The 13,974-nt window shown below is 37.8% G+C and overlaps 2 protein-coding genes across 3 annotated transcripts in view; both read left to right on the plus strand.

The window, feature by feature from the left end:
• LOC134840728 (uncharacterized) overlaps positions 1 to 13,974 on the plus strand; it is a 486,809-nt gene that overhangs the window by 109,606 nt on the left and 363,229 nt on the right. The window lies entirely within an intron of this gene.
• Positions 1 to 13,974, plus strand: part of LOC134839538 (synaptic vesicle 2-related protein-like) — an 89,973-nt gene that overhangs the window by 72,279 nt on the left and 3,720 nt on the right. For both annotated transcript variants that reach the window (XM_063855129.1, XM_063855128.1), the window contains 2 exons: positions 5,764 to 5,875; positions 9,855 to 10,026. In XM_063855129.1, the coding sequence (XP_063711199.1) occupies positions 5,764 to 5,875; positions 9,855 to 10,026 (284 nt within the window). The remainder of the gene's footprint in view (positions 1 to 5,763; positions 5,876 to 9,854; positions 10,027 to 13,974) is intronic.

Here is a 13,974-nt window from a genome sequence, read left to right on the forward strand (position 1 = left end):
CAAGGATTTGAAAAAGAAAGCATAGATTGTCCAATTAGTGAACTCATTCGACAATTTGCAATGCGTTGTGTTTCTAATCACTCTCAACCTAATGACTCCAAATAATGAATGCATTCCATTTTATTCCACATTATTCAATGAATTTAGTCAAATCCTGATGATTATTTTAATTAACATTTTATTGCATGAAAGAAAGAAGCAAACAAAAATGGACGAATGAGTCAAAGTGCAAAAGTGGAATTTATAGAGATTTAATGGTTAAATCTAAAAAATCTAAAAGTCTCTGAAGAGTCTGGTAAAAAAAGTTCTGGTAAACCTAAGACAGTAAAATGAGAAACATTCTTTCATCATGACAAATATCAAAAAGCTGAAAGATATGAAAAGTTTTGGCAAAGAGATCGATAAAAACGTGCTAGACGAATGATAAATCCCCATTATTTACCAACTTTTTTTAAATAAAGATATATATTTGATTTGAAGACTCAACAAACTAATCATACAACTTCTAAAGCAACAATCAAATCTAATTCTAACCTAAAAAGATAAGAATGATTTTATTCTAACAAAAGGGCCACGCTGATCGACCAACCCAACTTTGAATGTCTTTTCTAGCAAAAATTGGTAAAGATTGTGAAATTGTGTGTACAGCCGAACAAGATGAATTCATTACCATCTGAAAAGTGAATGCTCTGCTATCATGTTTCGATTTAGGTTATACTTGAACTAAATAAAACTAGAAAGATATATTGATTGAGTAAAAAAAGATCGATATGGAGCTTTGATCAAAAATAATCAATCGCAGAGTAATATTTGAAAGAAACGGATTAACTGGTTGCAGGTATAGCTATATTGAATTGCTTTCTTTGAATTCGAATTCAAATCATAAAATTTATTTTAATCTATTGCGTATTTGAAGTCTTTTCCATCAAAACAGAAAAACGTATATAATGAAAAACGGTTTACTAAAGTTGGGTTTGATCCCGTATTTAAGAAAAGTGAAAACAATTTCAATCGATTATAATGGATTTTCGTGGTCTATAAGGTTGTGAATATAATCGATTCCCATGTTACGTTCAGACAACAAAGTTGGACTAAAAATGGATTTAAATCCTTTTTTTCTCGCCAAAACAAAATGCATTATAAATCATTTTGAATCCATTATAATGGATTTTATTATAAGTAGGAAATCGCATTAAAATGTATTTTTTTTGTTCCGACTTTCGATACGAAAGTAACTGAAAATTTGTGCTCGGGGTGGGTTTTTTTTTCTTCAGACAAATTTCGACTTTTTAACAAACCATTTTTGACGGAATTTTTTTATATCATTCGAAAGGTATTGTTGTCTTAAGCTCAAATTTGAAAAGATATTTTAGCTGTGATCATTTTTCGTAAAGTTACGATGGTTTAAAGATTGCCATTTTGGCCAATTTGGGATAACTAACGCGCGATATATTTCGCGCTATTAACGCGTAAGCGGAGATTTAATCCGTCTTAGAAATCGTTTCAAATTGGTTGAAAGAAGCTTATTGGCCATGATTGATTTGTGACAAGGGGCGAAATCTATCGTTTTGTACTCTATATGGCGTGTGGAGGGATGGTTTTCATAAAAATTTTCAAAATTTAGAAAAAAAATTTCATTTCGTTTCATTTCGTTTATTTTTTAAATGTTATTACTGCTCAATGAACCTTAAAAGGCAGTCGGAACATGCAGGGCTTCGCCCTGATACGAGTAGTCTTGTTCCACTTTATTTTTTTTTTCGCGAGTCGTGCAAAATTTCTCAAGAATTTCAGCATTTATCAAGCGAGTGATGCGGAAACTTTGCAAAGTGAGTGTACGGCCTGGCCTAATCCATTTCAAAACCTAAACTCAAACCGTTGAGCTCTCCCTCCCCCCAACGTTTGCCCCTTTGCTCCCCTCCCCCCACTCAACATCCCCCCACACTCAACCCCCCCCCCCCCCCCTCACTCAACACCTCCCCACCTGAACACCCCCCCCACCTGAACACCCCCACCAATACAACCCCCCCACCTGAACAACCCCCACCCCACCTGATCCCACATACCCCCCCCCCCCCACCTGAACCAACTTACCCCCCCCCCACCTGAACCCACATACCCCCCACCCACACCTGAACCCACACCCCCACCTAAACCCACCCCCACATGAACCCCCCTCCCCCCACATGAAAATATCAAAGTTAGGTAGAAAAAAATTCAATTGAACAACAAGTAACCAACGTAACCAACTTTATTTAAAACATAGAAAAAACTATGTGCGTTGAAATTCGCATCTCAGTAAAGTGGAAAAAATCGATTATAATTTAGTTTCATTGTCAGTTTCCACAAAAGTGAAAAAATAATTGATTATGATGGATGAAAAAAGGATTTTGTTGCCTCGAAAAATAGTAATATTATAATCCATTTTTAATTGATTATAATCGATTTTTTTTCACTTTTGTGGACACTGACAAGGAAACTCAATTATAATCAAGTTTTATTCATGGAACTCCAATGCGGGATTCTATACACAAAAAAAATTTGAAAAACCAATTAATCATGCTATAAATGGCATAAAATTGAAAACTTACGAAGACAAAAACTATAAAATCATTCCTGAATTAACATCATAAAATGAAAATGCCTATTTTAAATTTTTAGCCCGGTAATAAGTTAAAAGATCTGAAAACCACATTGATGGTCATATTGGTAAGAATTGTTTTTAATGGGTTTTGCTTGACTAAAATTGTGTATAGATATTTAGTGGCAAATTTAGACCAGCTAATAAATTTTTTCTCCATAATAATCCACTATTATAACCACGGGCGGATCTAGGGTTTTCGCGAGAGGGGGGGGGGCGAATTTTCAAAATTTTATGTCGAGGAAATTGATTTTCTGAGCTCTCCTAAATCACTATAAAGACCCCATTTTGACCAATCTTTCTGCGCCGCATGCAAAATTTAGAAAAGAAAAACAGGCCAAAAAAGGCGTTTCTTAGGCAATTTTTGGAAAAGTTCGACCAAAAAATTGCGTTTTTTTGGCGCGCGCTCCCTTTTCAAATTTAGAAAAAATTTAGAGTCTGCGTCAGCAAAAATGAATATCTCAAATTAGTACGAAGGGGGACCCTTGGGGTCGGCAGGGGGTCGAATTCCTAAGAGGGGCGTCCGCCCCCGCCCCCGCCCCTTCCCCCCTAAATCCGCTGGTTTTATGTTTCTTTCAAGATTGAAAATTTAGTTTTTTTTTTTCAAAAAATCTTCAAGATTCACATGGATCATATTCTTCAAGAGTAGATGTTGAATCTACCGGAAATTTCATCAACTGAAGAAATTTTTTTTTATCTTTTCTTATATTTATAGGTTTAATAAAGTATTCTGTTAATCTACGAGTTATGTACAACTAATGTACAATTACTTAAAAGAATAAAACAGATAAATTAGAGTGTCAATTCCTGAAGGAAGAGGGGGGGGGGGGGCGTCCGCCCCCCCCCCCCCATAAATCCGCTGGTGATTATTACCCTTTTGATTCATTCCTTTTGAAAAACAGTAAATGGTTATTCGTTTGTTTTCAAATACTAGGGACACAGACTAAAATAATCGAATCTAATCGATTAATCAATTATTATTCATAAAACTCCAGTGCCAGTAATGGAACTCTAAGTCAGATGTTGAAATGAAATAATCAATTGTCTGAATTAATCTGGGAAGAGAATATTTGTGATTAGTTTCGGTTCTGAGGCAGATCGGTTTCGGGTAGCTGGCTGATTTACAACACTTCATTTCATACGTAATTTAACCTTAATTATCGGAAATTACAAGCCAACAAAGAATAACGAACTGCCATAAATTTCAGTATTTAAAAACAGAATTCAATGACATAAAATACGCAAAAATGAAAACATTAATAAATCAACTTTAAAACAGCGCCTGAAAACCTGAAAAACTTGTGAACTTTGTTTGGATCTTTCAGTTTTCGACTTTTTCAAACACTGTTCTTCGTTCACCAGAAAATTCATTAGTTACGACCTTGGTGTTTCTCGCTATGAGTTCTAGCGAGAACATCCTCGTACCCCCCCCCCCAAACAGAGCGAGAAGAGGTCTGAGCTCCAAGGTCAGCCGGGTCAGCTCTCTCGTATCCAGAAACCGCTCCTGTCCGGGTCGGTGGACCATATTTCTACCACTCACATTCGGGGCCGGTTGTTGTAGGATAGATCGGTTTTTCATTAGTTCAAGAAAAAACGGGTATCAAAGGTATCGCTTTATTGAGACTTTAACGGGAAAAAAACAGCAAACAAATCAATAATAGTTTCAAAAAGTATCGGAAATTTTCTGGAGGAATCGAAAAATAACACACACTATAAATCTTAAACGCAAACACAACCTTTATTATATCAAGTTCAGCAGCCATGGTTGACAGCAAACACAAAAATTAGCGGTACTACTATGATAGAGTGGTCCCTTGAAAATAATCAGGTACCTTGAGGAATAAGCCACAGGGCTCTGAAATGTTCAACATTTATGATTTCGCCTTCCAGAAAGATATCGCTGTATAATTTCAAAAAAGTTCAATGTTTGTTTATTTCGTAAAACCTCCCCCCTCAATATTTTCAGGTGGAACATTCAAAATAAATTGTTTGATATCAAATAAGCCAATCCAATTATGGTTTTTAAACCGTAAAATAAGTTGAAGCGAGCATATTTCTTGATGTAAAAATCAAAGTAATTACAATTTTTAATCTGAAAGGTTTCTGACTCACCATATTTCCCCAAATTTTTGAAGTTACTAACTTATAAACAAACTAGTTTTGAAAATTATCACATACCAAATGCATGCGCAACCTGTCACTCGAGGGATCACTCTATCATAGTAGTTTCAAATTAGCAGCCAAAAATCTGTCTTTTCGAGGTCAGACAAGGTTCAAATCGATTATTATTATGTTTATTAGTTTATGATTAAGTAATGAATATTTAGAAATAGTAAAAACATTTTGGACTGAGGGCCTCGAACACGCTGCCAAGAACATTTTATATAGTTAATTTGATCCCATGCGCAGTTGCGTTAGCTTCTCACCCAACGCAGCTTGTCTGTCGTTGTCCAGTTCAAACTATAGTTTGATAGATTTGCTTGTCACACTTTCATTTCAAGTGCGAAGAGACCCACACCGAGCGCCCATGGATCATAATCGGTTATATAGCCATAATGTGGTCAGTATCTATAAATTTACAGAATCTTATAAATAATTAAAAATGGATTATAATCTTAATATTTTAATGTCAATAAAATTCCTTATAATCAATTACAATCCATTAAAAATGGAATATAATATTTGTTTTTTTATGCCAATTTAATCCATATAAATCAATTATAATCGATTACAATGGATTTTTTCGAGACGTTATTCATGAAACATACAACTTTTTTAAAAGTGATCTCTTTTCCTGTTCAGGGCAGTTTCTACATATATTTCATAAAATGTTACATTTCACATTGAAAAAGCTGTTCACTTTACCGCCCCCTCCCCCCACCAGTTTACCTTCCCCATACCCCCCTACCAGTTTACCTCCCCTGCCAGTTAATAACCACAACTGCCATTCACCCCTCCCCCCCCCCCCTTATAGTTGAACACGGGGGGATATATTTATTGGTTGATTTTGGGAGGGGGTTAATGATCGCGAACCCATTATAATCGACTAGAGTTCATGGGCGCTCAGTGCGGGGAGGGGAGACCATTATTTTGACTTATTGTGAAACATATTGTGTGTATCTCAGGTTTCGTGGTGGCCTTTCTTCTCTTGGAGGTCGTGGATCGAAAGAGAGCCTTGGCGGCCGAGTTCTTCCTGTTCGCCCTGTTCGTCCTCACTGTCTCCATCTGCATGCCCAGGTAAACATCCTCCCTCGTCATTCACACTTCCCACTTCCTGCCACACCCCTTTTAGCATCAAACGAATAGTCTACACCCATACCTGACCTCCGCTCGACTATGCATGTAAATTTCTGTGATTCTGTTCCTCGATTTTTCATCACGTTTGTACATTTTGCAGCAGGAATGGAACACTAATTTCAAATAGCCGCAAGTCCAAGTAGCCTATTATTTTTTGCCAAAAGAGCCTTTCCTTCTAAAGTGAGTTCATGACACTTTTACAGTTTTGTGACTTGTAGTTTGTATCTGTACTTTACATTCATTCGAGGCCTGCAAACCAATCAAAGACCATCGCGGCCTTTAACATAAAGGTCGTGGGAACGAATCCCGCTTTGGTCATGGTTGGAGGGATCCAGTGTGGGGAGGGTTCCAGTGTGGGGAGGGTTCCAGTGTGGGGAGGGTTCCAGTGTGGGGAGGGTTCCAGTGTGGGGAGGGTTCCAGTGTGGGGAGGGTTCCAGTGTGGGGAGGGTTCCAGTGTGGGGAGGGTTCCAGTGTGGGGAGGGTTCTCATGCTTGAAGGACCGAATGCTTGAAAATTTTCAACCAATCAAAAACGCTAAGCGTTTCTATTGGCTAAATGCCTTTCTCACAAAATCGAATTCAATATTAACAGAAAGTGTATTGAATCAGTTGAAAATACTCAAAAACATTACAAATTGAGGGTTACAACCGCAATACTATTCAGATAATCATCAAGATTAATGAGGTGAAAATTAAAAGAATTTTTCAGTCTTGAAAACTCATCTGCTTATTATCTAGTCGGTCAATATTAACACTAATGGCCTGCATTTATTTTCTTACTTTGAGATTTTCGCGATTTTCTTTGAGATTTTGAATACTAAATTCTGATTGGCTGAAAGTAAGCTAAAATAATTTCAAGCGTTCGGTCCTTCAAGAATGAGGGACGCCACCTTCCAGTGTCATCCACCTCTTCTCTCTCCCATACGGAGTAAAAGGTCCAAGGTTGAAAGGTCGGAGCTGGACCGCGGTTAATAAAAAAAATTGGACTTTGATACTGAGTTGACGCTTTCAGCAGCAAACGATTATGTTTTTAGTTTAATTTTTGGTTTTAACTTCTTTTATTCCTAGTTTAGTTAGCTTAGTAGAACATTTTGTTAGTATTGCATTTTCAAGCCCACGTACTTTTTAGTTCCAGGAAGTAGGAAGTACACTTGGGTCTTATGCGTTAAACGGCACAAAAATCAAAGTTGAAGCAAAATGAAAACTAAAACTGAAACTGATCCTGATTGGCTAATATTAGCCAATCAAATTCTCAAATTCGAGCAACTAGGTCAGCCATTTCGATTGATACTGAGATTAATCCTGGTTGGCTCGTATAATATGTAATAAATGAAAAAAAATTGTATGTTGATTACGTGTTTTAAATTTGAAATAAAATTTCTGACTGTTTTCCTAATTTTGGGCCCTTTAACGCATAAGACCCGTACACTTTTGTGCAAAGGACCCTATTAGCGGCATAATTTGTCAACTAATGAGAGCTCAGTATTCAGAAATTTGCTTTGGACAGTGTAAAAATCAGAGTTTATAGGGCGCTGATTGTGGGAAAGTGTTCGCTTATTCACTCTTTCGCGCATGAGAGTAGCCCCCATTCACCATTCATTGGGTTTATAAGGAGAAAATTCACTAAACAGACCTGAATAACTGAATTTAACAATTTTTGATTTTAACTTCTTTTTTTGTTCCGTTTTTCTTAACAAACGTAACGGAATATTTATGCTCGGCGTGGGTTTTTTTCTTCAGACAAATTTCGACTTTTTAACTAGCCATTTTTGACGGAATTTTTAAAATATCATTCGAAAGCTATTGTTGTCCTGGGCTTAAGATATTTAACACTCTTATCATTTTTCGTAAAGATAAGAGGGTTTAAAGATTGCCAATTTGGCCATTTTGGCCAATTAGGGACAATTAACTCGCGATATATTTCGCGCTAATAACGTGTAAGCGAGATTCAATCCGTCTTCGAACTCGTTCCCAATTGGTTCAAGGAAAGTTATATGCCATAATTGATTTGTTACACGTCCGGACAATTCGGCCAAAGACAATTCAGCCGATTTGAAATTCAGACAATTCAGCCAAAAGTATGCAGACAATTCAGCTAATAATAGTGACCGCCGCAGTCGCGCCAACGTGTTGCTAGCTTGCCAACAGAGGGTAGGATCTTAAACCGAGAAACAAGTCTGCTCGTATCAGGGCGAAGTCCTGAATGTTCCGACTGCCTTTTAAGGTTTATGGAGCAGTAATAACCTTAAAAATTAAATGCAAATAAATGAAATGAGTTTTTTTTAATTTGAAATTTTTTTAAATGAAAATCATCCCCCCACACGCCATATAAAGTACAAAAGGATAGATTTCGCTCCTTGCTACAAATCAATTATGGCAAATAAGCTTCTTTCAACCAATTTGAAACGATTTCTAAGACGGATTAAATCTCCGCTTACGCGTTAATAGCGCGAAATATATCGCGCGTTAATTATCCCAAATTGGCCAAAATGGCAATCTTTAAACCATCGTAACTTTACGAAAAATGATCACAGGTGAAATATCTTTTCGAATTTAAGCTCAGGACAACAATACCTTTCGAATGATTTTTTAAAATTCCGTCAAACATAGCTAGTTAAAAAGTCGAAATTTGTCTGAAGAAAAAAAAAACCCACCCCGAGCAAATCTCCAAATCCGATTTTTTTTCTTTCGTTTTGTAAAAATGACTGAAATGTCTCAGGATGAATTGTCTGTATATTTCTGGCTGAAATGTCTGAATTTCAAATTGGTTGAATTGTCTTTGGCCGAATTGTCTGTGCGCCGATTTGTTAATAGGAGCAAAATCTATCTTTTTGTACTTAATATGGCGTGTGGGGGGATGATTTTCATAAAAAAATTTTCAAATTAAAAAAAATTCATTTCATTTATTTGCATTTAACTTTTAAGGTTATTACTGCTCCATAGACCTTAAAAGGCAGTCGGATCATTCAGGGCTTCGCCCTGATACGAGCAGTCCTGTTCTTAGTTTAGTTAGCTAAGTAGAACATTTTGTTAGTTTTGCATTTTCAAGCCCACGTAGTTTTTAGTTTTGGGAAGTACACTTTTGTGCACAGGATCCTATTAGCGGCAATTTGTCAATTAATCAGAGCTCAGAATACAGAAACGTGCTTTGTACAGTTTAAAAATCTGTCAGTTTTGGAGTTTAAAGGGCGTTGATTGTTGGAAAGTGTTCGCATATTCACTCCTTCGTGCATGAGAGTAGCCGCCATTCATTGGGTTTATAATGAGAAAATGAATTAAATAGACCTGAGCATGCTATTTTTCATTTATACTCTTACTAGATCTGAACACTTTTGGACTTTTTGGGCTAACTTGATGTTCAAAAGCCTGTTCTACGTTTTGAGCTGAGCGATGTCCGTTTTCGACTCTGTTCGAATTTACCGGACATTGTTCGAAGTTGTTCAATTTTGATCGAGTATGTTTGACTTAACCGGACTCTGTTTGACTTTGTTCGACAATTATCCGTTTGTCTGGACTTCGGTCATTTTATTGGCCAGGTCGATGTCGTGTTCAGACCGCTTGGGGACCAAATTTTAAAATGTTCAGAAACTTGACTTGTTCTGTAACTTGTTCTGTAACCGATTTGACTGTAACTTGACTTGTTCAGACCGCTAGGCCGAAAATTGGTTTTGTTAAAAAACGAGTCGAGATTTGCGATTCATACTCCCGCGACTCGGCTAAAAGTTGGAATAATTCGATCGACCGTATCGGCCCAAGCTATCTATGGTTCGACTATGTTCGACCGAGGAATAATGTTTCGACTTCCAGAGAACAGAGTTTTTTCGACCGAATCATGAGTGGAGCAGCTCAGCCCGGGTTAATGGATAAAAGTTTACGATTATGGCAGTTGTCTCTATAAGTGAAATTGAATATATGTTCAGAGGGTGGGTCACAGCTGCTCTGTTTGCCTCCCGCATCTTCGGACTGGCTGCCTACCAGACCACGTATGTGTACACTGCTGAGGTGTACCCCACCACTATTCGTTCCCTCGCAATGGGCACTGGGTCCGCCTTCACCCGCATAGGCTCCATGCTCACCCCCTTCATTGCACAGGTAACACTACTGCTGTCACATGGTACAGGTATGGTGACTCCTGTTTCTAATAGAACCCCAATGCAAGTAGCAAACAAATCAACAGCAGTCAACCAGTCGTTTCTCCAATGGGGGGGGGGGGGGTGGATCTACTGTGGTGGGAAATAATAAAAACAAGTTTTTTCCTTTTAGACAAGTTTTCCTAAACAAAAGTCGATTCTATTTACCTGTTATCCCCCCTGTTGTGATTTGTTTTAGTTGTTTTAAATGACCTTCGGTATTTAATTAATACCTGTTAACTAATTTAGATGCGACCATCGGTCGATATGAGACAAAATCAGTTGTCCTTTTTATAACGTCTTAATTTACACACTTCCTTTTATTAGTTTTATTCTTTTAAGTTTATGTACAGTAATTGTACATAGGTCTATAGCTTTAGAATAGTTTATTATGGCGCAGTCAGCAGGATTCGAACGTGCGTGGAATTCCCCCCTTTTGGCCTAATCATACCTTAGAACCACCGCATACCTGGACCCAATGGAGCGACCAATTTCAATTGGCGATTATTGCTAAAGAAAATCTGGACTTAGAGAGCTTGCATGGGCCAGAAATTCCAGAAACGCAAATCATCATTTTGGAACAAGCAACAGGTAGCAAGTTGGACACGGAAAGAGCCAACAGAGAGACGAGGAACAAAAACGCGATGAAACAGTACGAATCTGCCGAAGAAAAGCGGATCAACGAAGAAAAGAGGAAAGTCAATGGAATGAGACGAACGGAGGCGGATAAGAAACTGCACTCAATTTTATTTCTAGCCTTAGGGAGCAAAGGAAAAAGAATCTTTTCACAGAAGAACCCGAGAGTCAAGATATCGTCAATAACCTTCTCGGAGTTCTGGACTTTGCTTGACGCAGCTTTAAACAAACCACCCAACACTACGTTTGAAAGATACAAATTATTAAATCGGAAGCAGAAAGATCGGGAATCTTACGAACATTTCTGGGGAGCCCTGACGGATCTGGCTAGTATAAGTAACATCAAGGAATCCGACGAGGCAGAGTGAATAAGAGACATTTTCATCTGTAATATGAAAAATACAGATACCCAGAGGAAATTACTTTCAGCCACCATAAGCCCTTTGGAAGCGCTTAACCAAGCACAAGCATTGATTGACTAAAAGGGATATTTTAATCACCAAAAGTTGACAAACATGGCACGATCGTCGACCAATGGGACAACTTTTAAATCTATTAATAATCATAACCAGATCAAGAAGGAACCAAGCCTGAGCATTGAACGGAGTAATTCATGCATGAAATGTGGGAACGCTTTTACAAACGGGCACTTAAACGTCTGCCCAGCGAAGGACATAACCTGTAAAAATTGTAATTATAAAGCACACTTCGCCAAATTATGTAAATCCCGTAATAAGAGACCCACTGTAAAAACTGTAATGGATAATTATGTAAATACCAAGAATTGTACATACGTCCCCCGGAAAACTCGTGGACGGAGAACCAAGAATCGTGTGATGTAATAAATGCTTGGAACGAGTACGGACAGAGCGACGATGACAATTAGGGAAGATAATCGTTAGGACGCAATCCAATGGGTGGATCAGCAAAGAAACACCGTTCCTCATAACTGGCGGACATGAACGAAACATTCTGGGGAACGACAACCTACCCAAACTTGGTATAGAAGTGACGCAGAGGAAATTCCTCCAACCAGTTTGCATGGTCAACCAACCTCTACTTGTCAGTGAGTACAAAAACTTACCTTCTTTATCGGACAAGATCTTTAATGAGTTCAAAGAATTATTCACTAGAGTGGGGAAATACCTAACGACCGAAAAATAACAAATTTCCACTCACCTTTTAAACCAGTACAATCCAAAGGGAGAAGAGTCCCGCTTCACTTACTTGCTGGGGTGAATGAAGAATTGAAAAGAATGGAGACAGAAGAACATATAATAAAATTAGAAAAATGCGACGAAGATTGTTTCATAAGCCCAATTGTAATTACTCGGAAAAAAATGCATCGATCAAGCTGGCTTTAGACTCCAAATTATTGAATGATCAAATTTCTAAAAATAAGTACCAAATGCCGAACATCCACGAACTTATAGATAACGTGGCCCTCCAAATCTCAGAGAAATCCAACGGGCGAGTTTGGTTTAGCAATCTGGACCTGAAAAATGCTTACAGCCAACTCAAACTATGCGAACAAACGAGTAAGCAGTGTAAATTTAGTATAGTAGGAGGCAAAACTACTGGAACGTATCGATTTTTAACGGGAGTTTACGGACTGGGGGACATGCCAAACGAATTCCAACGGGTCATGGACTCACTGTTGAAAAATATCCCTTTCACAAATTGTTACATAGACGACATTTTAGTAGCTTCGAGGGGATCCTTGGAAGAACACAAAGCAATAGTGTATAAAATCTTATCAATCTTAGATAAGATAAATATGGCTGTTAAATGGGGGAAATGCGCAGTCTTCAAATCAAAAATTGAATGGCTTGGCTTCAGAATCTCCGGCGATGGAGTACGACCATTGGTCGGTAAAGCAGACGCGATAAAAAACTTGCCAATCCCCAAGAATTTTTCCCAACTACGCTCGTTCTTCGGCTCGATAAATCAGTATGTAAAAATTGTTCCGAATTTATCGACTCTAAGCTCCCCTCTTTGTCCTTTACTGAATAAAAAATTGGCTTACAAATGGGACAAGAATCACTCAATAGCGTTTGAAAAATTAAAAGCAGAAATTGTAAATAATACACAGAACAGTCACTTTGATATAAAAGAGAAGACAAGACTGAAAACAGACGCATCACACAACGAAATAGGTGCGACCCTAGAACAACTACAAGGAGACCAGTGGAAAACAATCGCATTTGCATCTAGATTTTTGAACAACCATGAAATGAAGTATTCCACCAATGAATTAGAGTTACTGGGGGTTGTGTGGGCATTTGAACACTTTAGAAACTACCTGTATGGAACTAAATTCCAAATAGTAACAGACCATAAATCGTTACTATCAGCACTCTCAGCAAACCACGAGAATAAAACGATGCATAGTCGATTGACCCGTTGGGTGATGGACTTTTACCATTTAATTTTAAAATAACGCATTTACCGGGAAAAGATATGGGCTTTACAGATCATTTATCTAGACTTCCTTCGGGCGAATCCCTCCCAATCTCCCACTATGACGATGAATTTGTAGCCGCTTCAATCGACAAAATTCAGAAATTGCTATTAAATAGATCACACTCTAATTTTGTAACTGTGAATACTGTAGGTAGACCGGCGGTCGGTGTAAATACTTACTCTCTCGTTAATAGAATCCCGTCGGGAGCAGAAAATTCAAGCGACGTGATTGGTCAAAACCTTTTAAACAGCTCTTTAGCATACTTCAATCTCAAGATTTTTGTCGCTATCGTTTCTTGTATCGCTTGGTCGATCAAAATTTGACATAATTACCATACTCGGACAGAAAATTGTACCTCAAATTGCCTACCCATTGACAACTCGAAATTCAATTTTAAAATTATTACCTTTACGGACAAAGTCTTTTTACATTTTATCATCGAAAACAGACATTTTTTACCATCTTCTAAAAAAACAGCTAGACGTTCCAATGGACAAATTTACTGAACCCCTATTAATTATCCCTGAAGAACATAACATCGCCCTCAAATTCAGAGACGACCGGCTTTCAACTGATCACGCAAACCTCGTAAGAAGATACAGGTTGGAATTAAAATTACCTATTTCCCCAATTCGTCCAGAAAACTACTGTTCAAAGAAACTGTTATAAAAAATGACGAGGGAAGACAAAATGCTTTGGGACTTGATCGAGACGATAAATACAAATCGACCAATGGGTATTCACGGAGCGTACATGAAAATATATGACAAAGACTTACACGTGAAGGACGATTTAAGTTTTCTCGACAAC

This window comes from Symsagittifera roscoffensis, chromosome 2 (genome assembly GCF_963678635.1).
Source record: "Symsagittifera roscoffensis chromosome 2, txSymRosc1.1, whole genome shotgun sequence".
In the NCBI taxonomy this organism is placed as follows: domain Eukaryota; kingdom Metazoa; phylum Xenacoelomorpha; order Acoela; family Convolutidae; genus Symsagittifera; species Symsagittifera roscoffensis.